This window comes from Centruroides sculpturatus, unplaced genomic scaffold (assembly GCF_000671375.1).
Source record: "Centruroides sculpturatus isolate CEXI.00-Female unplaced genomic scaffold, Cexi_2.0 scaffold1020, whole genome shotgun sequence".
In the NCBI taxonomy this organism is placed as follows: domain Eukaryota; kingdom Metazoa; phylum Arthropoda; class Arachnida; order Scorpiones; family Buthidae; genus Centruroides; species Centruroides sculpturatus.
The window spans coordinates 188,774-214,039 of record NW_019385298.1 but is presented as its reverse complement, the minus strand read 5'-3'; the positions used below and the strand labels follow the sequence as shown (position 1 = coordinate 214,039).

Genomic DNA, 25,266 nt, shown 5'->3' with positions numbered 1-25,266 from the left:
GTAAGAAGACATTTTTATCCCTTTTCAACGTTTTTTCTATTGATTTTTTTATGGACTTGAATTTGCTTTATTGATTTTGAGGCATTTATCAAATTTTAACATATAATAAAAAAAGTTTATCCGGACTTCATGGAATCGCATCCAATTCAGATAAACGAGCATTTATTTATTGTGGCATTGTCACAATTCCGGGCTGCAATTTTTAATCATATTTTTAATTAATTTAATTTAAAATACAGTATATACTCTCCACCTCAAATTAATAGTGTCCTGCCCCTGTCATCACACTTTTCCTGTTAGCAATATAGTCGTGCCAGTCATCTATTAACTGCTTTCAGGGGAAAAGTTTCGAATTGAAATAACGAATATAGTTAATCGGGGCCTCTTGTCCCTAAGGTTTCCATATCTAGTCCTGAATTTCATCTAACTAACTCCATTCTCGAGATTAAGGAAAGACAAAAATTAAGGAAGGACAGATTACAGTGGGAATTTATAGGTCTACATTTTTTTCAAATTGTAGCCCAATAAGGCTAGATAATTTGGAACCAGGGGCAAACTTAAATATGGTACCTTTTGGATAAGTCTAGTCTATTACAAATTTAAAAACAAAAAAAAATCATACAAAAATTGTTATATGCATATTTATTTATTTTGTTAAATAAAAGATGCTATTGGGACTTACAGTAAAGTTTTTAATAGACTAAGGCATTTTAGTGGAATATAAGGAAATTTGTTGCAGTGTTTGCAAAATTTATTTTTTACACTAAATTTACATGGCAATTAGATAATCCGAAAATTTGGAAAATCTCAATTGTTTGTGATAAAGAAATATATGCTCACGATACTAAATAAAGATAACATTTAAGATTTTATTAATAAAACCATGTATGTAAACAAAAATACCACATAGCATTGTTTGGAATATAACCTTAATATTGTATTATTATATGAAATATTGGATATTTGGAAGTGACAAACAGCTATGTAAGTAAGCCAATATGTACTGTACGTACGTTTCATATAAACGAACTGAAACATTGGCTTGCTTCCTTCTCTTGTCACTCATTGAAAACAAATACTCAGATAATGAGATATTATTGAGCAGATCACGTTATAAATTAATTTCCAATTCGACTTAGGAAGACAAAGTGGAATTTAGTCTTTTAAGGAATGAAAAGAATTGTTCTAAGTAAAAATGGATGAAATATTTTTCGATCCTTTAAGAAAGTGTCAGAGTGGAAAAAAGTAAATAATTCTATTTGTAGCGACTCTACTAACTAGTGGTAACTTTTTTTTCTTTTTAAAAAATCTCTCGGATTTTTCAAGAATGGAAAACGCATCAATGCAATAAATTTAGAATAGAAATAACAGACGAAAGCGAATGTTGTCATTATCCTAAAAGAACGTCTGTGTTTCTATATATAAATGGGAGTGTGCCACGTGAGTGAGCCTGCAGAGAGCACCCTGGGATGAATAGCAGTAACAAACAGGTTGCCAAGTAAAGCAGACGGAGCCGAGACTGATCTCGGTTTAAAGATAATACGTGTGATGCCTTAGATGCGATCGATGATCAATCATGGCCGGTGGAATAGTGACTGTCGAGCTAGCTAGAGATGGTCAAGGCACTCCATGGGGCTTTAGATTGCATGGAGGAAAGGATGTGGGATATCCCCTTTCGGTTCAAAGGGTGAGTTTCGTTAAGCATTTTTATATTAAATCAATTTAAGAAGTGATTAAACCACTCGATTTTATCTTTATCTCCAGCAATTTAATTATTAAAACTTTTATGACAACCAAAAAAAAATTTTATATATATATTTTATTTATGGTTTTTATTCAGATATCATCACGAATAACTTTATTTTAACTCCAGTTAAATAAGCGATAGGCGTTAAATCATATTTATAAAACAGGATCAAATTTATGAAATAATTACATAAAATTTAATATAAAAATATATTTCTTAACTTTATATTAAAATCAATTTTCTTCTTTAGAAAAATTTGCAATTTCTAGAGAAAATTTTAAACTCCAGTTGCCTAATCGACTTGTTTAAAATATCGAAATCTGTTTAGAACTAATTATATAACAGGTCGAAAGGAATACACCTGATGCAATTAGCGCAACATACGTTATAAGAAAAATGAAGCCAAAATACAGGAACTAACTAAAAAATTATTAGCAATTTTTCAAGAGTTTTCCTGTTTAATATTAAACACTCGAGAATTAATTTATATTAGGGTTTATTAAGCGTGTAATATCAAAATTGCGTATTTTTCTCATAAAGTTAGATAAAGAGTGCTTTGTATCGGCACATAAGTAGCTGTTGTTGTTAATGTTACATTCAAGGATTTACAATAATAAATCGGTTAGAAAAATAACGTTCTTGTCTCACATTCTAAGGGGCTTCTGACCTTTCGGCACCGATTATATTACATTTGGCTACTTTTTCCTTGTTTTTTACTACCAAACGCAACGTTTAAAGTTTCACTGAGAAATATTAATATCCCTAAAAATTATTAAGCTTAAAATTAATATTCCCGTTCATTATTTAAAAATATAAATTTCATTTTATTAGGAAAATACGCTTGTTAAAAGTAATCGACTTGGTGTTTACTTAGTTTAACAGTAACAATACAATTAATTTACTTTAAATAATGTAATTAATTAAAAATATAAATATGATTATGATTAAAGAATTAATTACGATTATTTAAAAGTAAACTGATGAAATTAAAATGTTAATTTCGAAATGATATAAGCAGTTTAAGTTTCATTTTAAGTGGGTACCTAATTAGATAAAATTCTGTACATTTAAATCATTTTCATTCACAAATTAATGTTAATGATATAAATTTTGAAATTAATTAATAAATTTAATTCAAATTAACAGTAAAATTTATAAATTTGTTAGTTTTCATCATTTAATTTCTTTTTTTAATTGTCAATTTTAAAGTTTACAAATTTATTTTGATTTGTAAGTGATTAATTAGTAAATAAATAAATAATTTATGAATGAAAAAAAAATTATAATTTTAATTTGTATGATATTTAAACTATAAATCAAAGAAAATTATATGTTTACGGAGAGAAAAATATTAAAGAAATATTGAAGCTAGATTTATAAGATTTTTCTAAAAAATTAAACTGTTGTTTAACAGATTTAAGGGAGTTTTTAATTAATAAATGAAATCACATGATATTATTTTTATTATAGAGTTGATTTTTTTAAATACTACTTATCAAGTATCCTGTTTCTCACACTTCAGTTCTTTTTTTTTATTATTATTTATTTCTAAATACGCTAAAACTAATTCTGATAATCTCGGATCCAAAGATGTCATTAATAATATTAGAAATTAAACATACAACATTTGCAAAAAGAAACATCCGTCCTACATTTCCAAGGTTAGGATTGGGAGTCAGCAGTTTCTGACGATTACTGCTTGCTTGCTTTTGGAGTTTATTTTGAGCCAAAGTGATGCTGAAGCCAAACAACCGATTGTAACACGAGCCATTTCTGAGAAAGCGCAAGCGTCAAATGATTCAAAAGTCAACTAAGGTCTTTGTTGCGTCTCCGGAAACAAAAGAATGACTAACGTGAGATGATTATTCAGCTCATCGTTTAGATTATAACAATACGAATATTTACCAACGTTTTGGCAAGTGAAACTTGATTCAAATCGCCCTTGTGTCGTTTCATATTATGACGTTACGACAGCATTTCCAATTTTAATTAATTAGCTTAATTATTTATAAATATTTTTAAAAACGAAAATATAATGTACGATAGGCGAATATATTAATATTTCGCATCGGAACCCGCATAAAACGCAAATAAAAACTGAAAAAATTACAGTTTCTAAAACAGCTGTTTACAAAGAAACACGACCTTGAGCGCAACTCAAATGTTATTTAACAACAAACAAGATAACATCATCTAGTAAAGTTTTGCCTCTCGATTAATGCTAATTTGCCAAGTTTCTGGAAAGTTTGGCAAATTAGCATTCATTCCGTATTTAAATATCTCAAATCCTTAAATATTTTAGCAAATTGCTTTACTTAATATATTGTTTATACTGTAATATATACAATATTAAAAGGGTTTCAATTGCCGTTTTAAAATTTAGTTAGAAACTAATTGGCAGTTCATCCGTCCTTAATTCTAAAGAAGAAATCCAGATTGGGATTCTGCCATGAAACGCTATTTATTTTAATTAGTTACGCCTTGATCAGTTTGATCCTTGGAATCCTATTGGATTGCTCATCTTGAAATTGTATTCTATCTTCTCCTAAGTGGAAAAGAATGCCGTAGAAATATTTTATTTTTCTTATTGAAAGATTCATTCTTTCTGCCAGCAAAAATGGCATTGTAACAAGATTCTTTAGTGAAATGTTTATTGAATAAACCCCATTGAATCGTAACCGGCGGAAACTATTGAACGTTAAGTTTTCAATGGACTCTTGGTGTTACTTAATGAGAAAAAAAAAAAGCTAAAAGACGGATAACATTACTAGCTATTTTAGCACTGCACTATTTTTTTTAATCAAGTGAATCAACTTAAAATTGAGCAGTCAATCAATCTAACTTCAGTTTTAAACATTGAATAAGGTGAGCTTCTAAAGTTTCCTATGAAAAAAAGGGAGGAAATCTAATTGCAAAAACGAAATTAGACTGCATCGTTTGGCTAATCATCGCCACAGCCAAGTTTCGATTACTCATTATCCTTGATGAAGTTAAGAACAAAACAAAAATAGCGTTTTGGTCAGCAATTTGTGATATGTTTTTCAACTGAAATGTTTAACTTTTTGTTTAACAGAAATTTAAACATCTTTTTTTTTCATCAAACCGTTTACCTTTAATAAATAAATAATGACTTTTTGTTACTTCATACAGCATCTCTTCCTATAAAATTTTTTCTCTGTAATTTTATATAATAGAACTGTTTATTTTTGAATAAATCAGATATAAATATATATAAAAAAAAAACCTTATTCCTGGAAACTTTCAGGATTTGAAGAATCTAAATACAGTATTTGTAAAGAATAGCAAATTTTATTTTCAAAATCTTGTAGCATTATAAACTCAAACCGTAATATTATTTCTTTAAAATTTTAACTGTAATGCATTGAAAATAACAATTAAAATGTAAAAAAAATTGGTTCATTCTACTTATTTCCATAAACGATGTAATCCAAAATAAAAAGTGACAGCTGCAATAATACAATCATTATAAACATTCCTCTACAAAGAATCTCATAATTTAATTCAAAATAGTTTATCTTTGCAATTTGTAACAGGAAGAGAGGACAGATTTTAAACAAAATTATATTTCTAGAGCACTCTTCACTAAATATTAAATTTCCATGTTACATTACTTCTTTCTCTGTAGATATTTTACATGATTTAAAAAGAGGATTTTCAAGTAAAGGAAATGGATCAAGAATAACTTAATAATTATTTATGCAATCACTATTAATACTCAGCATATAAAACAGCTTATGTTTACTTTTTCTTTTTGATTCTTCTTAAATTAAATAAGAGTGCAAAGCTCAGCTGCATCTAAGCGAAAATGAAAACACTGGAAAAGATCCAAAGAGACAAAAGTCGTAAAGCCCGACCCTGAAATTCCTATAAATTACATTTCTCTCCAAGTCATACAGCATCTTTGTAAAATTTATTTATAGACAGACAATAACTTCCCTGTTAAGTGACGTAACTAGGTCTTAATAACAACACATAATCATTTCATAACAAAGGCGGCCTTGCAACATTTTAAAACCAGAATTTCTGAAAGGGTTAAATCTTAGATTAGAGAAGCTTATATTATTTGATATTTTACAGCTTATTAGAACACAGACACAGAAACAAATAGCCTATATTTGATAATGCTAATGCAGATGTTTCTGTTGGCTCATTGAAGCTGTAGATCAAAGCACAGAAGGAAGAAGGTGGATAACTATCAGTGAACTGGTCCAAACAGATCAACAATTCAAGAGTTAATTTAGAATCAAAATTAAATTATTTACTTAACAGATTTGTAGGCTGATATTGGATTTTCTAACAAAAAATGAGAATGAATGTGAATTATATAATTTATATTCATTCTATTAGCATTCTTAAGAAATGGTGGATAACTTTTTAAAAGTTATTCATTTGAAAAAGTCGTTATTAAAAACATTAATTTCAATATTAATAAAAATTTTGAAGACTAAATATTTTAATATAAATATACTTATTTATGAAAAAATAAATTTATGTCAAGGGCCTGATGAAATCTTATAATGAAATTTTAAATCCACATGTCTGTATTAGAAAATTTTAAACTGCTAAATGCACTCATTGTTTGGAAATGAATGGGTAATACATTAATTTGCAACTGATTAGCAGTTTTCGAGAAGCAAAACTTCAAAAAGGCTGCCAAGAATGCAAACAGAAACCATTCAACCAAAGTAAATCATTAGATTTCAAATTTGGAACTAATGAGGAATTTATAAACAGGATATCTTGAAATTGAGAATATAAATATCTTTTTGATTCAATTGCAAAACTTTTCTTGAAACTAATTCTACTAAATATACTAATTCTGACTAATTTCACAGCACAAAAAGGATAAATTTTCACCATACCAAATATGGATGGTACAGCCAAAATTTTTCTATCAATAAAACTGCTTTAAAAAATTAATAAAATTGAAAATAGTTTACTTGCATATTAAGACAACATAGTCATATGTATATAAACTTTATTAATTGTTTCTTAGTATTTTACAGATTTTAACAATGAAAGTTTAATATTACAAAGTCCCAAATTATATATTTAAATTTTTTTAATATAAAAGTATGATTTAAACTTCATGTGGAAGAATTTATTTTAATTACACTAAGGCTTTTGTTAGTAAATTTTATTTTAGTTTCAAAACATACATTTTTTTTCCTTCTCTCTAAATTCTGGCATATGACTATTTGTCTATAATTATACTAATGGTAGGCAGAACTTAAGGTTATTACACTTACAAAATATCTCTCTCAAGGATAAATATAAACATCATGTTTAACATAAACCTTAAAACATGCATTTAGTGCTTAATGCATTTATATAGTTTCATATTTTAATTTATTTAAAAGTTATTATGAAAAAATTGATTATAAACTTACAATATATATATATAATTATAAAGTTGAAATTTTAATTTATAAAATTTAATAAACTGTTAAAAACAATTAACTCAAGTATATGATATTTAATAAGAAAATAATTTATATGAGAAATTATTAATATTTATAATTAGTAAAACAATACTAAAAGCTCTAAGCAAAGATTTCTTTATTTTAAAAAGCTCATCCAAGAACAAAATCAATTGAACAAACTCAAGTATCAATTATTTTGAAATATCTTAACATGAAATAATTATATTTTTATTTGCTCATTGTTGTTTAGTTCACAATTATAACAATTCAATATCACCAAAAATATTTCAATGTTATGAAAATATACTTGTTTAAAATACTTTGGTTGTTGCACTTGAAGAAAGAACGAAGGTGAACATCAAATGAATTAATATGTTAACTTGGCAGAAAGACAAGAAAAATCACTTGTATAAATACATCAAAATCTGAACACCCACATTTTGACATTATAAAGAACTCTTTTGATTAGTTAGAGTTTTTTTATTTTTTAATATCTAAATTAATTGAAATTTTGTTTATTTATATAGTTTCTAAATTAAAACTATCTGATTATATTATATTAGTTTAATACATTTAATTAATTTTAATTAAGAAGAGTTTATAGATGTTTTTGTTGTAAACAGAAGATAATATAAAATATCTTAAACAACAGATAATGATTTTTTATACAATTTCTTTGAAAATAAATTATGTAACTGTTGTTTATATTTTCATATTAATGAAAATTTTTTATATTAAATTATTAATAATAATTTTAATAATGTTCATATTAATTACTTTTACAAGGTATTCCTTGGAAGTCCTTCTGAGGGTGAAATTCACAGAGGAGATATTATTTTAATGATTGGAAATACAGATGCAAGAAACTTAACTCATCAGCAAGCTACTGATATATTTCGTAAAGCTGGGAACAATCTAAAATTAGTGATACAAAGGTAAGAATTTCATAAAATTAATCTATACAATAATAGTAATATGTTACATAAATCAGATTGTTTTTTACAGGAGTAAACTTGCAACATCTGGCTCATCCACTCCAATAAATTCACCTTTTGGAAGCACTCCATTTTTAAATCTATCTGGAGGTCCAGTAACAATGTACCATTTGGCTTCACCGCCAAGTGCTGGCTCTACTCCTCCTCCCCCATTAACTAAACCACTCCCCACAACACAGTTTACAGACAATTATCGTCCCTATACTCCTGATTCTCAGCTAACAGATGAAGAATCACAAGAATACCTGGTTGAAAAGCATCGAGAGAGGCAGTCTATTGTTAATCAAGTATGTTTTGTAAATAAACTCAAAATAAGTACAGTACTTAGAAAAAAAATGGAAATTTTTAAAACAAGTTTTTCTTCCAATGAAATCCAAAAATTTAATATTCTCTCGATCCAAATAGGCACATCGAACATTTCCTCTCATTACTCCACAAGCCAAACCAAGACACGACTTACCTACTGGTTCATATTTACGATTTGTAAATGATCCAAACTGGAAAACATCTCCTTCTAATCAGGCCATGGTGAATAAAGTAACAGAATCATTAATTATGGCAAAGGTAATATAAAATTTCCCTTTTTAAAAATGCATTTGTTCTGTAAAATAATTATAACAAAATTTAATTAATTTAAAGCTTCAAGATAGTTTAAGAAGTACAGATTCACCAGGCTCTTCTTATAGTCCAGGTCGAACACCTACTCCAGAATCACTTCCAACTTCAGGTCCTAAAGTCCTTCACAAACAATACAATTCTCCTATCAATCTTTATTCTGCAGAGGCCATTACTGAAACTTTGGTTGGACAAGCATCAATTCAGCAGTGAGTAAAAATAGTCATAAGTTTTATTGTTAAATAATTTACTGTTATCATTATAAATTATAATCATATTTTATATTAATAATTCAAAATATCAAAAGAAAAATATGAATAGTATTTTAACAAATAAATATATTTTATACTTATTTAAACATATTAAAATGTGGTAAATTTTTATGATATTTGTTATAATAACACTACAGCCTGAAAGTTTCTAAGTATTTGCAGTTTGTTCACAATTTGCCATATTTGTATAAAATAACTTTTGTTCCCTCTAATGATTTCTGTAGTTGAGCATAGAAATCATCAAAGCACCTATAAAACTCTTCTTACTTAACTACATGGAGTATACATATTTTATTGGCCATGTTATTCTCTATATTAAGACAAAAGCAACATGTATATTTTGTCTATCATGTATACATAAAAAAACATCAGAAAAAATATGGAGATATCAAATGTGACAGTACAACAGGTATGTGATTTAGCAGTTCCTGCTGCATGACAGCAAAACAGAATGGTAGAGCATTATCATGATATAATATCTAAATTAGAAAAGAAGAAAACTCAGTTTTTTGTGTTAAAGAAACAATATTTTTAATAACTCAAATGTTTTTGATATTTTAAAATATAATCTTCAAACAAACAACAAATGAACCAGAATATGTGAATTGGAACATATTTAAAATTCAAAAATTTTTATGAAGATTTTGCAATTATTTCTTTCTCTCAAGAAAGAAATAAGAAATCTCAAGGTATTTTAATATGAATTTGATATATAATTTTATGAAAAGCAGGTTATTCTAATAGCAAGTTTGCTTACATCTGAAGAAAGGTCTGTCATTCCTTATTCTTATTTTTCACCATGTATAATAGACAATATTGTTCCATGGCTATACCTTATATCTACAACATTTCTATAAAATTAATCTCAGTTTATAATAAGTATAAGTATATCTTTCAATTGCTCTTTGTATTAGTCTCAGGAAGTTTTAGTCAAGGTTAGAACTCCTTGCATTACTTTTGAACAGTCAGATGTGTATGCTATTGAAGAATTTGTGCTTCTATCCCACTTGCTTGAAGATATTAAATTTTTATATTTTATATTGCTTGAAAATACTACGTTATATATTGGAGTGTCTTCTAGGCAGTTAGTAGCATGGGTTTTTGAACACAAGAAAGTCCTCAAGCAAAAATAGGAGAAATACAGAATTCACAAAGGCAGTCATAGATAAGAAATACATATCATTGTGGGATGAAGAAAAGCTTTTGAAAACATCCTTAACCCAAAACTTCTGTTTATTTGGTAAACTGCCTTAATTTTAAAATTAAAACCAATATACTCTTCTATATTAACATTACTGAATCACTGGACATACCCTGATTACATATTGTAATCATCTGCTACTGGCAACTATGGTGATAGTTTTGTTTTTGTGTGCATAAATACACTTTTTCATTTTGACATGTAACTTATTACTGGTTTCTTGTAAATTTATACATTTTTATGTATTTATTTCTTTTATTTTATATTTTCTAAATCATTTTTAATTGCAAAATCTTTGCACAAATGTTCAAATTCTAAATATGTTCCAATTTACATACACATATTTATTTGTCATTTTCCTGGAGATGATATATATGTTGAAATATTAAAAATGCTTTTGATATTTCAAAATATGGCCTTCAGGAAACTATCATTAAAACTGAGTTTTCTTCTTTTTCAAGTTAAAAATTTTGGTATATATCTTATCTGTCCTATTTTAATATCTAAATATTTCTGCTGATGTGCCTCGGTCTAGTTCTGGCAGATTTATCCTTAATTAAAAATGATATAACATTTTATCATGTTTTTAAATTTATACTTATTTTTTCTGAGATAGGCCCTAATAGTATTTTTATATAGTTTACAAATATCTATATTCATAATAACTGTTAATTGTTACAGCCATGCATATAAATTCAATTATAGATATCATAGGCACTAACATTGACAAAGCCAAAAATTTTTCAACAAGTATCTAAATGTTGATGTGCTGTATTATCAAAAGTATTTAGACACCTGCTTGTTTGAACAGAGAGGGGATACATCTTTTCTTGTTACACAACCTCTTCTCTTAGAAGACTTTCCTCTTATTAGATATTGATATATTTCAGCTAGAACTGTTTCCCATTCCTCCACGAAAACATTAATGAAGTCAGCTATTGGAACTACATAAATTGGTCTGGCTCTCAATCAATGTTTCAGTTCATTCTAAACATGTTTAACAGGATTCAATTTGTGATTCTGTGAACATTCTTCCATGAATTCTTCCATAATTCTCAAATCAAACTATTCTTATTTTGTGGTTGAGAATATGCTGTTCACAAAACAAGGTCTGTTATACACAATTATGTAAACTGTCACTACAAAGTAGAAGTATAGAATTTTCCAAAATGTCATTCTAAGTCATAGCACTAAACATTTGCTTCATTATAACAACAGGATTCAGCCACATTCACTAATAAATTGGAATGTCCAACTATTTTTGATAATGTAATGCAGTGTTCTACGACTTTTTCTCATGCATGGCACACCTAGGTACTTTATGGAATTCTGTGTGCACCATAAGTAAAAATATACAAAAAATTTAGGAGTTACAAAGTACAGTACATACCAAAAAAATACTGATTTACTGTTTTTTATTTGTGATGATATAAAATATTTGAAATTAGTTTATAATTGATATTCTTATTTCAATTTTATTTCTTAACAATCCGGAAACCACCCTGGGCAAAGTATCATGCAGTCCTAGCATGAAAAACATGATTGGGATATTGTGGTTGTAGGTGCATGTGACAGAGACATCATCTATTTGTCACTTCACAAAAATAGAGATGGCAACTGTGATATTCAGCTTGCCAAATTTAAATGTGCACAGCTTCTGTGAAATTTGACTCTCACTGTTTACAGATGAGTCTGTGGGTGAATGCATGCACATTCTCTGAAATATGACTGCAAACGTACGTAAAAGTTTGAAGCTTGTTAGAATTAGAATTCCTTGTAAGAAATGTTGGTAATAAATATGTATTAGGCAAATCATTGTCCCTTTTGAATCTGCATATACAGGTATCTCTTAGTGATTAATTAATCCCTCGATATTACCATGTATATCAAAATCACGTTAATCATATATGGTATCTAAGTTAAACAAAGACAGCTGGTAAAGCCGCACTAATTAAAACTTTGCTGCAATTAATTTTGCATGTTAAGGAACGGATACCCATATTTATCATATTCACATGCCCACCATAAACTTTGTGCTTTTCCTCCTCTTGGAGGCATTGTGCCACAGCACACTGGTTACAGAGCTCTGATGTAGTGTATGTATATATTAATTAAAAGTATTGAGTAAAGCAATAGTTATTAAACAGTACTTTCTGTTTTATTCCTCAAAATATGATTACAAGTGATATGTTCCAAAAGAGAAATACAGTATATGTTAAAGATAATTATATACAATTATCAAATCATTATTTTAAGAGTGCGTATGTTTGAGATAATTAGGAACTGAAAAGGTAATAAAAAGAGCCAGTCTTACATATCAATAAAAAGATATTTTATTTGATTAGTATTTTCTATTTAATTACAGATGATCATATGGGAGTGTCTATTGAGCAACTAAAATGGAACATAGAATATGTTTGAAAAAATTAGGAATTTAAATACTGAGAAATAATAAGTAAATAGATGTTAATAAAATAACAAAATAGATAAATATATATAAATAAAAACAACATAAAAATAATTCAATGTTATAAATGTGTCATTTCAATTGTTATTCATAGTGCTGACAATTTATATTTCCAACATTCAAAAAAATATAATTACATCAACTCTGCAGTTGCCGCTCATTGCAACCAAACTGGCTGCGAGATCTCCCCCGACAGCATCAAAATACTTAAAAGAAAAAAAAACATTATTAAAAGGAAATTCTACGAACATATTGAAATTATTAAAACTAAAGAAACACACAGAATGAACTTAAATACTGGAGCTGTCATAAATGACATCTGGCAGCCTTTCCTCAGTAGCAAAGCCCATTAAGTTGACCTACCGCCCTCCCACCTTAAACCCCACTGTGCAATTCTCACCAACCTCTGTATGTTACAAGGATCACTCACTTCTTTGTAACATCTCCCATCAAGCCTGTTCTCTACACATCTCTTCTGTACTATGTCACATCCTACAGGTATTATGTTATTATTTTTATAAATTACACCTTTTTAATATATACTTTTTTAGCTGTGTCATACCAGCTTAATGGTCACTATCTCAGGTAATTGTATTTTATCATATAAATCACTGTACGCGTATAATAATTATTTAAATGAATTCTGTAAATTTTGATACCTGTAACCAATTTGATAATTATGTATAAATAATAGGACTGAAGAGGGGCATTAAGCCCGAAATGCATATCCGTCCAAGCCAATAAAGCAACCTTTTTCCTCTTAAAGTGTTCATGTATGATATGTTCTCAACAGCAACATTGTGCTAACAAAACACATAATAGAGAACAACATGCAACCTTGAATCAAAAAATTTAATTATTTAATAGACCTGATGATCTGTAATTAGGTCAAAAGTACTAGTGAGTAAAATATTTTTTGCTGATTTATGAAATCAGTTCTTTCAATATAATTTTAACCAGTTCAGCAAGATACAAGTAAATACTTGAATTACAAACCAATTTTAAAAGAAAATAATAATTTAATCCTAATTTATATTATGTTTTTCATGTAAAAATTTCAAGCAAATTAAAAAGAATACAAATAATACAACTCTAAAACCTTTACGATACAGCCAAATTTATTATCCCAATTCAAACGTTTTCGGACATCTTTAATGCAGTATGATTTAAACTTCATGTGGAAGAATTTATTTTAATTACACTAAGGCTTTTGTTAGTAAATTTTATTTTAGTTTCAAAACATACATTTTTTTNTATCGTAAAGGTTTTAGAGTTGTATTATTTGTTGATATATACAGTCTACGAAGAAAGTAAAAAGAATACTTTAACAAAATATTAAATGATACTTCCTGAAAATCCTACAGAATAAATTGTAATATTTTTATTATATGATTAATTTCATCTTAGAAAAAGAATATTTTCAATACTTTTATAGAAAATAATCCAGAGTAATGTTCAGCAAATGCTTTTGACATTTTATTTATTTATTTCATTAAATTTACAAACAAGTCTGGATAAACATTTGATTTATGTCCATACAAAAACATATAAAAACAAACAACACCCCTTAAAACAAAAACTAACAAAACAAAAAATAAAATAAATTAAAAACAGGTAACAAATCTTTAAAGAGATATAACACTTTTTTACATTTCAATTTAAAATCAGGGAGATCAAGATGTAAAAATTCATCAAAATTATTAAGATTTTGCGATATATCATAGAAGATCATGGGGATAGATTTAGATGATAAAAAGGACTAAAAACATAAGTAAATGTGCAAGTAAATGATTTTCTTTAATATGTTGAGTAAAATTAATTTTTAAAGTAAAATACAGTAATACCCCAAACTTATGCGATAGGTGGGACCGAGCGATAACCGCGTAAGTCGAATTCGCGTAAGTCAGGGTATAATTTTGCATATAAATACATACAAATAACACAAAATAAATTGTAGCTATATGTCGAACACGTCTGAACATGTAAGCTGAATAATAGTGTGGGGGGGAAATGAGTAATTAAGAGTTGCGTGGCGCTCAAACAAAAGACGAATCGACGAGATTTGAAAATCGCGTAACTCCGGATTCGCGCAAGTCGTGGTAGCATAAGTCGGGGTATTACTGTAAATGTATTCTTTTATTAAAGGGAGTTGATTATTAAAAATTAATATTCATGAATGTGCATTATCAATCAATTATTTATTAATATTACAATATAATACAATACAAATTGGTTTTAACAAAGAGAACAATTTCTCTATTACAGGGGAATGGTACAAATGATTAAAAACAATTACAATTTAGCAAATTTAGGGTATAAAGGTACAAAAATAAAAATAATAATAATGGTACAAAAATAAGTCATAATTATTATAGACATTGATTTGTGATTACGTACTGTACATAATGATCCATCTATATTAACAAGGCAACGAATACAAAAACAAACATTAGTTTTGGTTTGTGGAATAGTATTTTTCAGAAATTTTAACAAAATAATTATAAATTTTGTATTAGTTTGTTTTACTGAGACTATTTAAACTTAGTTTGAAGTCGCATAGTGAATTAGAATTACATATTTGAGATATTTTATAATAGTCACGCAGTCTAGAAAGTTCTTGACAATTATAAATTAGATGATATAGTGAGAATTCTTCAAAATTACATAAAGGGCAATAGGATCTTGTTAAGTCAATATAAATATTATTAATAAAAAGAGAATATTTATTTAAATGGAGTTTAATTATTAATCGCTTAACATTTAGACTGACTGGCTGTGACATATAAGATTGTAAGGGCGGAATTTGCAATAAATTGATGTATTATATTGTAATATTAATAAATAATTGATTGATAATGCATATTTATGAATATTATTAAAAATTAAATATAAAATTTAAGAAATAAGACTTGACTTTTGTAAAATCTTACTTCTTAAATTTCGCAATTAATATACTAATGTAAATAAACTTAAAATAAAAAAAACTTTTCTAGAAAGGTTTTCTTTACTTACAAACTTCTTTCTAGAAAGATAACAAAACAAATATTTTTCAAATGGAAAAAATTAGAAGCCAGCTATTCAGTTCCTGTTTTATAGGAATGAATATCAGATCTTATTTTCTTTTCTGATTTATCAATCAAATCTTGTTTACATTTTATTTAGCTTTTAAGAAGGTATGGTACAGGTCCTTTAGTTTGTTCCCAATTACAGCAATAAACTTTCCTTCCTTACCTTTCAAATGGGATACTTTTAGTTCATTCTAATAAAAAACTGAAGTCAGTAGGAGTAATTAAACACTTTGGATGAAATTACATAAAAATAATTTTTAAAATTGTATTATTACTTAACTAAAAGTGTTTTACATGATTAAAAAGTAGACAAATGATAGAAGAAAAGGTTAAAAATATTTTTTTGATGCAATGTTCATATTTACACAATTTCAAATTAAAATTGGGCATAATAGACTTGCACAACTCCCAGATAGTTAACAACTGTTTCATTTTCTGTAACTCATATTTATTTCTGATTCTGGAATTAAAAGATTCTCTGAACATTAAAGTTTAATGAAACCATTTTTACTTATTGAAAATTTTGGCATTTTCTAGTATATTTATTTATTATTTGAATTAATTAAATTTTTAATTTATTACTTTACTTTCTAAAAGAAAAATGTAGTATTTTATATTATTTGTAACTGTTAAATTTAATCATGCCCTCTAGTTTATAATTGATTATGTGCAAATGTTCAAGTATTTCAGTAAGCTGTAGAAAATACATAAATTAACTTTTAATATATGATACTATTGCTATAATGCCAAAACTTGTTTGCTTTTAGAGCTCCTGCCAAATACTGATATTTTGGCAAAGTCATACTTTTACATAGATTTTAAATCAATTCTATATTATTTAAAAGATGAAGTATAAATTATTTCTAAGTGTTACAATATTTTCTAGATGGAGATAATGCTCTACCTAAAATAATAAATCAGCTATTACTGTTTAATTATAAATAACTTTTCAAAGTTATTATTGTAGAAATTGAAGCATTTTAAGGGAAATGCAGGAAACTGGTCATCAATTGATATTGAATACTTATGAATTATTTATCAACCAATCTATTATTCCATATTCCTTCATTATTAGCCTAATTGTCAGTAATAACACATTTGAACACTGGATTTAGAAGAAGGTTTTCATTGTTGGAAGATAACATTTTTCTCACAAAGATAATAAATATAATTAAAAATGTATAAATTAACTGGAATTTATGCAATTATTAATAAACATTTTGTGACTAATTCATTGTGAGAAATATATTACCTAACAATATGGATATATGTTACTTTTTTCAGAACAATGACAATATTTTTATTTATATTTTATTATATTGTAGACTGGCATCTACATATATATATATATGTATGTGTGTGTATAAAAACTTTTTGATAAATTTACATAAATCATAATTTTTTTAATATTTTGTTTTTAACAATTTTAACTTCATCTGACTTTTGTAAGGTCAGAGTGATTTTTAATAATTCCTTTTTTGTATGCAGAGAAACACTCCGTGATGCTCTGAGAGAACTGATTATATCTGTAGCTCCTGTTGTAAGGGGTGAACAGGTTTGTACACATAAACAAAATATCCAAGAATAAATTTTGTAAATGTTGAACTTATGCTTGCTCTATTTCTATTGCTATGATAGTATATATGATTTTTTCAACAGTAATGTAAGCTTGCAAAGTTATGCTAAACAGTAATCAGTGGTCCACAGTTTTTTCAGGCTACTTTTGAAAAGTAAACAAAATAAAGTATAGAAAAGTTTTCATTACAAAAGTGTAGAATTTTTCCATTAATGAAATGCATTTAATAGATTTTTGTTGCAAGAGCAAGCAAATAATTACATTAATTATTATTAATAAGTTTTTGATAATGATTATGAACATCAATCAAAGTCTGTCAATAAAACAATACATTATAAAAATTTTCCTAGTGCTTTCAACTCTTTCTGACTCATTATACTGGTAATATATAGAAAGATCTTTGTAATTTTTTCACGGATCAGTACATATTTTAATCTAAAGTTTATATCAATTTTTTTAGATCTTATATTACCATATTTTTCAAAACTTTAAATCAGATAATGAATAAATTCTTACATGAAAAACTATGCATTAAATCAAATCTATAATTTCATGCAGTAAACATTTGCAAATTGACTAACAGCATTTAGTACAAAAAATATATATATAATAAATACATAAATAATAAATATTTTTTACAATTTTGTCACTAATAGTTTTAAAAATACTTTTGGAGCCAACCAAGATTTTAAACCTGAAACTTCATAAATTTATCCTACTAGCTTAGTTACTATTTGCTATAATTTTTTTGATAATTTTTTAGTTATCAAAATCTATAAAATTCTTTCTGTATGCTGTGTATATATATTAATTATATAATTTTTATATTGAAGCATTAATTTTTTGAATGAAAATATATTAACATTTTGTAACATTTGATATTTCTGGTACAAAATTTCTTATTTTTAAATTTTTAAAATTAACATTTTTTTAAAACAATTTTTAAACAATTTTTTAAAAATTAACATTTTAAAAAAATATACAAATTTTAAACAAAATTTAGAAAAGTAACAAACCGTTAGAATGGGAGCACTTAAAACACACAAATGATAAATGTAATTGCAAAACAATGTACATAATGCAATTACTAAATTTTTTATTTAAAATATTGCCATTTTCAAAATATGAAACAATGACTTTGTTTAAAATTTTTCCAAAAATATATTATTTAAAGGAGACAAACATCTTGAAAGTTATAAATCTATCCATTAAACATTTTATTGATAAATAATAATGAATTATTATCACAATGTTTATTAAATATCTAGATCTTCAGATAATTTAAAGTTCAAAAGCAAAATTTTTGATTTTTTGTAAATGAGAAGTTATAAAATTTGTTTCATTGAAAAGTTTATAGATATTAAGTACTGTACATACAAAGCTACTATAATAAGTTATTTATTTATTTATTTTTTAATTTTTGGTTGCACATATTTACTATGTTTTTACTTTTAATTATTTGAATAAAAATGTATTTTTATTGCTTTAAATGTTTAATTTTTATATACTTTAATGTAATATATTGTTTAATTTGCTATTAATCTTTCTCTTCTAAAATTCCACGCATTATGCATTTTTAATAATACCCTTATCTTTTATTAAATCCATCTTTTGCTTTATACATCTTTAGCTTTGAAAATTTTATATCTGTATTTAATTTTGTCATTTATTACATTCAATCTTTATATTGTAAGCCTTTTAGTCATATTTTTCACATTAAAATAATATGAATGTAATAAATTGAATAATTTTAAATTAGTTTCCATTGAAAGAATTTCAACTTTACTCCTGACTACACAAAATTTACATTTGTTTATTAATTAATATTAAGAGTAACTTAAGATAAGATACAATTCATCATTTTGTAGTCTTGGAAATTTTTCAAGATAGCAGACATACACATTTCTTTAGTCATTTGTTAAATATTTTGCATCATTAATGTTTAAAATATAGAAGAGACCAATTGTCAGAATATTGAAGTGTTTCTCTATAAAGATAATTCAATTCCACTTTATTAATATTTTAGCTATAAGAAACATCTGTTAAAATAATACAGAATTTACATTAGTTTGTATTGAAATTAATGTAAGTTCTGTAGAGAAATATCAAAATTTGCCCTGGTCAGTGTCAGACTAAGTCTAATATTATTGGTTGCCAGAGGACAAAAGGGGCCCACCCAAAAATATTTCTTATACAAATTAAATGATAAACATGTGTATATTTTGAAATTTTATTGAAATGGAAAAAGGTACAATTAAAATTTTTTCTAATAAACATATATTTTTTAGTAATTACAGTGTATAAATATTATACATATTACTAACAATATACAGTAGATACTAAATGTAAATACAGATTGTTATTATGGAATTTTTAATTTTAAATACATGATGGATATTTTTCTTGTATCAACCTTTTACACATTTTAACAGATAATTGAAAAGCATTTTTCATGCAGTCCACTATTAAGAGTAATCATTTGAATTCTTTAGATGATAAATAAATCTAGAAAGATTTGCACAAATATATTCTTAAATATTAAGTATCCTTGAAAAATTTTGTTACAATAGTAATACAATGTAAATTTTAATAGGATATAGTAATACTATTGGAACTTCTATTATATTTTTAAGCTACCAAAAGCTCATTAACATTTTTAGCATATAGTGTAATATTTCAGGTGTCACTTGCCATCGAGATGTGACACCTGGCCAGTCTGTCACTGTTCATTGTAATAAAAAGAGTATTCATTTCCATAATTTAAAATCTATATTTTAATACAGATGTAATTATAGTGATATATCTATTTGATAAAATAACAAATTAAAATCACAGAATTATAGAAACAGATTGTTTTAAAATTTAAACTGAAATTATCATTTGACCAATCAAATTTAATTATCAAAGGGACAATTTTAAGCAATTTTAAAGAGTGGTTTAAAAAACTGCCCTTCGGTAATATTGTCTTTCAATTTATGCTCAAGAGAACTCATCTTAATTACTTCCATGAGATCTTGTTTGTATGTCATACATATGAACAAGATCCTCTCAAGCAGAAATTGAACAATAGTTTGAAGAATATTTTTGTAAAAGCAAGGAATTATGTGAAGAGAATGAGTCAAAAATGTTTGTCTTATATGTATTAAATATATTTTAAAGAAAATTTTCCTAAAATTACATTAAATTAAAATTCTAAATTTAGCAGCTATAATATTAAGCATTTTTATATTTGATTTCTATCAAAAACTGATCATTTTACTTTTAAAAATTGTAATTAGCCATATTTGAATGAAATTAATTATTCAATCCATTCATATAAAGCCAAATATTATTCAAGGTAAAATTCTAGTTAGAACTGTTATATATATTTCAATATTTTTTAGCACTTTTCATTAATATTCTGACAAATGATCTTGATACTTTTTCAGTTTTATTAAATTATTATATTCATAATAAACATACTAAAAATGATAAAATATTTAAATGATAATTTTATTATTCCTATAATTTACTTCAAAATTAATATTCTGATCATTAAGGTTTTATCTTATCTTCCAACTTTGTTCCTTTAGTTTCATATCTTTCAGCTTTATAAGATGAACAACTTTTTTCATCTTTGAACAATTCAAATAGAAATTTTTATTACTAAAGTTTGATCATTTAAAAGTTAAAAAGTCAAACTATAGTGGTTCAAATCAATTAATTGTTTAAATTAATTTTTTTGTAAATTTAATGTAAAATTTAATGTACTGAAAGGAAAATAAAATTCTAAAAGCATTCTAATTTAAAAATTTAGAAAGGACATAAATGATATTTTAGATATTTTTTGAAAATGTTTAATAATTATCTGTAATACATTCTATTTGAATAATTAATCAAAATATAATATGATCACATATATAGCCTAATATTTAAAAATAAAAACTAAATAAAGATTTAAAATTTACAAATTATTAGTTAAATAATACATCAAATTACTCCAATAAAACATAATTATCTGGTAAACTTTAGATATTAAAATCCCAAGTGCTTTTGAGTTTTTGTGGCTCATCATCACAAATTTAATTACTACTAAAAGAAGTTTGGAACTTTTCTATAAATAATAAATATATATCATAAGAAAGATGTTTGTTTATACAATTTAAGATAAAAAAATATAGGATTGAATAGGAAATAAAACATATATGCAATTATAAATTTTCTTACTAATGTTAAATCATCTTGGTTCTAAATTTAGTATGTTTTGTCATTTTTGTATTTAAAATTACATTAAAAATTCAAAATAAATTTTATACATAATTACTTTAATTAATTAGTTTTGAAATAATTAAATTTTATTTTAGTTATTATATATCAAAATATATATTTTATAAAATAATTACAGCAAAAAACTTTCAATATTTGCTTATTAATAATTCAATTAGTCAGATTAAGCTGTCATCATAAAACTATAAAAGCACAAATAAAAATGTAATTTAAATAAAAATTTTATAAATATTTAAGATTTAAAAATACTTTTAATTAAAAATTACACCAATGACAAATTTTATATTAAAAAAAATTAAGATAATGTCTATTAATTTTGTCAAAACTTTACTTTACAAAATTTTACATATCTTTTCATTGTCAGGTTAAAATCAATAAAGTTTAAAAAATATGACCTGAACATACTGTGGTAACCACATCTCATTTAATAATAATTGAAAGTTTGGCAAATGTACCAAAATACAATATCAGTTTAATGGAATGAAGTGTTTAACAAATTTATGATATGTAACTATGCACTGCATGATAAGTTGTGATGTCTAGTAAGCAATTTTTGATGTATTCTCATTTAAAAAAAATGTATTTTCTAATTTACAATAAAAACATCAAATTATTTACTAATATTAAAAAAAGATATATATAAATATCTTCAAGAATGCCAAGGCAAGTAATAGGATTTATATTGTATTTAAAAATACCTTAAAAATTGTATTAAATCTGTTATAAAAATAGTAATTGTTTCTTAAATTAAAATAAAATTTATCAACTAAATTAATCAAACTAAAATAAAAGCTAAACATGATAAAAAAGTTAAATTAGTTTTATTGAGTTTAAAATTTTTTAAATATATAATAATTAAAAAAATTTCATTATTAAATATTAATGGAATTTTTAAGTCATCTCAATTCATTATTCTTTATTTCTGAATAAATATTTTTTCTTTTTTATTATAATCTGATAAAGTTTTATTTACAAGTACTGTAACAGATTTCATTATTTGTAGTTAAATTATAACAAAATTGATGATTATTATTAGTTTAGCATTTCTGATCTTGAAACGATTTATTATAAAAATATACAGTTTTACATCAATCAATTCACATACCACACTTCATCTCAATAAAAAACAATATTGATCGCAACAGTGTAAAAAATCTTCAGTTTATCCTGTAAAAAATTTAAAGCATGTAATTAATATTTAAAAACTTAATAAATAAGAAATATAACAAAATACATGAGTAACATCATAAGAAGAAAACTTCAGTTAAATTTATAAAAAATGTATTAAAGAAACAAATTATTATTATTATTGGAAACCTGATTTTTATACATTAATCTAATATATATTATCTTTAATATTGATTTTTAATTATTATAATTTAATGAATATTATTTGAGAATAATAATAAAATTTCAAAAACTTTTCAATAAATTCTATAATCAGTATTGTTTAAAATTACTTAAACTCATCTTCTTGGACTTAATGTCTAAAATGATATTTTTGGCATTAAATTCAAGAATCAAGAAGACTCATAATGATATTAACAATCATTGAAACAGTGAATGGATACAAAATAACTTTTTTTACAATAGTAAGCAATTATCATTATTACATTTAACAGCTTTTATTATTATTAGCACCAAAACTAAATGTTAAAAATTATTTAATGTGATAATTTTCCTGTAATAAAGAATAATGAATTGAAAGCAGTCTTATACAAATTATTATAATATTTTATTCTTAAATCTTGCAACAGTAACCAAACCAACACTCCACTAGCAGAACAACCTCTTCCAAGTCCTCTCATTTATACATCATTGGGTATTAAACGTTCTCCAACCTACCAGATGCTTCATCATCAAGAATGGGGTAATTTGAAGAAATCAGAAATGAAAGAGCATGGTGCAGTAGAGAATAAAGTATACTCAGTTCCATTTGGAGAAGGTAAATTTGGTCAAGGAAAAGATGTGATCCACCAATCAGGAAGCTTCAAAAATTTGATGACTAATATTGCACAGTCAAGTGTATAAAATTCTAAGTACTGTGCTTGGTAATAAATTAAGTGTTTCTCCTAGACAGATAAAATATATTAAAAAATTTTGTTTTCCTTATTATGGAACAGTGTGAGTTTCTTACTACACTCCTCTTTGATGTTTTTGCATATTTTACTGATTCTTCAAAACTCGCATGAAATTGTGTTTATAACCAAGGATAAAGCTTTAGCTTTAGATATTTATCAGTAAATATGGACAAGCTGTTAAATATTTAAATATGTGATATTTCTGCAAGATGTGATCAAAACTGCACTGTTACATTTCTGTTGTACGAAAGATATCTTAATATAAATGGGAATGTTTCAAGTGCATCTAGGATAAGTGCTAATATAGCATCAAAAATTTATATCATATTGTATATTATCAATAAAGTTTTCAATTTTTTTTGTTTTAAGAATAAAATTTTTCCTCTTGATGATTTTTATCTTTAAGAATTGATTTTCATTTATTATATATTAATAAAAAGTAAATAAAAGTATTTAAGAATATATGTTTTATTTTGTTGTGATATTGCAAAGATTCAACACAATGTTATTTAAATACTTAAAAGATAAATGAAATATTTAGTGACATAATATAAAATTAAAAGAAGAAGGATTTAAAATATCTCTAAAATCTTTACCAGGCTGGAAGAAATATACAACACTACCTTCTAAACAACAATAAAATATCTCGAGCAGAACATTTAATAAACTTAAATATAGATAAATGTTTTCAATCTATGAACAAGATTTACATTAGGTCTCAATATCATATTCCAAATTGGAATGCTAGCACAAACATCTGCTAGCATTCCAATTTGGAACATGAAAATGTAAAATATTAATTCTTAGACTCTGAAAGAACAATTTAATGATATTAAAGAATATACAATTAAGCATTAATACTGATTTTAGTAAACTATAAGTATTATAAAATATTCTTTTATGTATCAGGATTACAATTATACAAGTATATTCTTACTATTTTGTATATTCTTTATTAAGACTTCTTCCAATAATAAGTCTTCGTACTTCACTTGTTCCTGCACCAATTTCATATAATTTTGCATCTCTGAGGAATCGTCCTGTTGGATAATCATTAATATATCCATTTCCACCTAAATATAAAAAAATTACATTTCATTACAATTGAAAATAAACAATTTGATTTAGGAAAATATTTCTTTACAAATCATAATTGAAGAATTTTTTAAAATAATTCATATATATACAGGATGTCCCAAAATGAGACTGGCAAATTTTTTATAACTGTCTGAAACAGTTATAAAAAACACTATAACAAGCATTTATTGTCAATAAATCCATCTTCACAAATTAGATTTTGATACTAGTCTATTTATCCTTACTTCATACTGGATGTAAACAAAATTATTTCATAATCTTTTGCCCCTCTACTTACTCTTGGTCATGCTATTTGCACTACATTTTGCACATGCAAAGAACATATGACAAAATTTGTAATTTTTTGACAGGACAACAGTGTCAAGTAACTCTATGGACTTTTTGTAATAAATAAATAAATAAATAAATAAATATATATTAAAAACTTAAAATATAT

At 25.3% G+C, this 25,266-nt stretch overlaps 2 protein-coding genes across 3 annotated transcripts in view; one reads left to right on the top strand and one right to left on the bottom strand.

Moving 5' to 3' along the window:
* The first annotated feature begins 1,469 nt into the window (after positions 1–1,469).
* Positions 1,470–24,108, top strand: LOC111637331 (LIM domain-binding protein 3-like). 2 transcript variants are annotated; one of them, XM_023382811.1, is made up of 7 exons: positions 1,470–1,687; positions 7,978–8,126; positions 8,197–8,473; positions 8,592–8,750; positions 8,826–9,010; positions 17,298–17,364; positions 23,409–23,542. In XM_023382811.1, the coding sequence occupies exons 1-7, from the start codon at positions 1,577–1,579 to the stop codon at positions 23,409–23,411; spliced, it is 951 nt and encodes a 316-aa protein (XP_023238579.1). In that variant the 5' UTR covers positions 1,470–1,576; the 3' UTR covers positions 23,412–23,542. The 2 variants fall into 2 exon arrangements, with proteins under 2 accessions (XP_023238579.1, XP_023238578.1); XM_023382810.1 differs by lacking the exon at positions 17,298–17,364 and having other exon boundaries at positions 23,409–24,108.
* The window catches only part of LOC111637332 (isovaleryl-CoA dehydrogenase, mitochondrial-like), a 61,223-nt gene continuing 58,543 nt past the window's right edge, over positions 22,587–25,266 (bottom strand). The window contains exons 12-13 of the mRNA XM_023382812.1: positions 24,670–24,805; positions 22,587–22,818 (exon numbers count right to left, since the gene is read on the bottom strand). Coding sequence (XP_023238580.1) covers position 22,818; positions 24,670–24,805 — 137 coding nt within the window. The 3' untranslated portion in view covers positions 22,587–22,817. The remainder of the gene's footprint in view (positions 22,819–24,669; positions 24,806–25,266) is intronic.

Bases quoted from the DNA above. Each gene is read 5' to 3' on its own strand.
- LOC111637331 (XM_023382810.1), top strand. From the start codon at position 1,577: ATGGCCGGTGGAATAGTGACTGTCGAGCTAGCTAGAGATGGTCAAGGC. The intron at 8,474-8,591 runs GTATGTTTTGTA...CGATCCAAATAG, and splicing joins GGCAGTCTATTGTTAATCAA to GCACATCGAACATTTCCTCT. The intron at 8,751-8,825 runs GTAATATAAAAT...ATTAATTTAAAG, and splicing joins AATCATTAATTATGGCAAAG to CTTCAAGATAGTTTAAGAAG.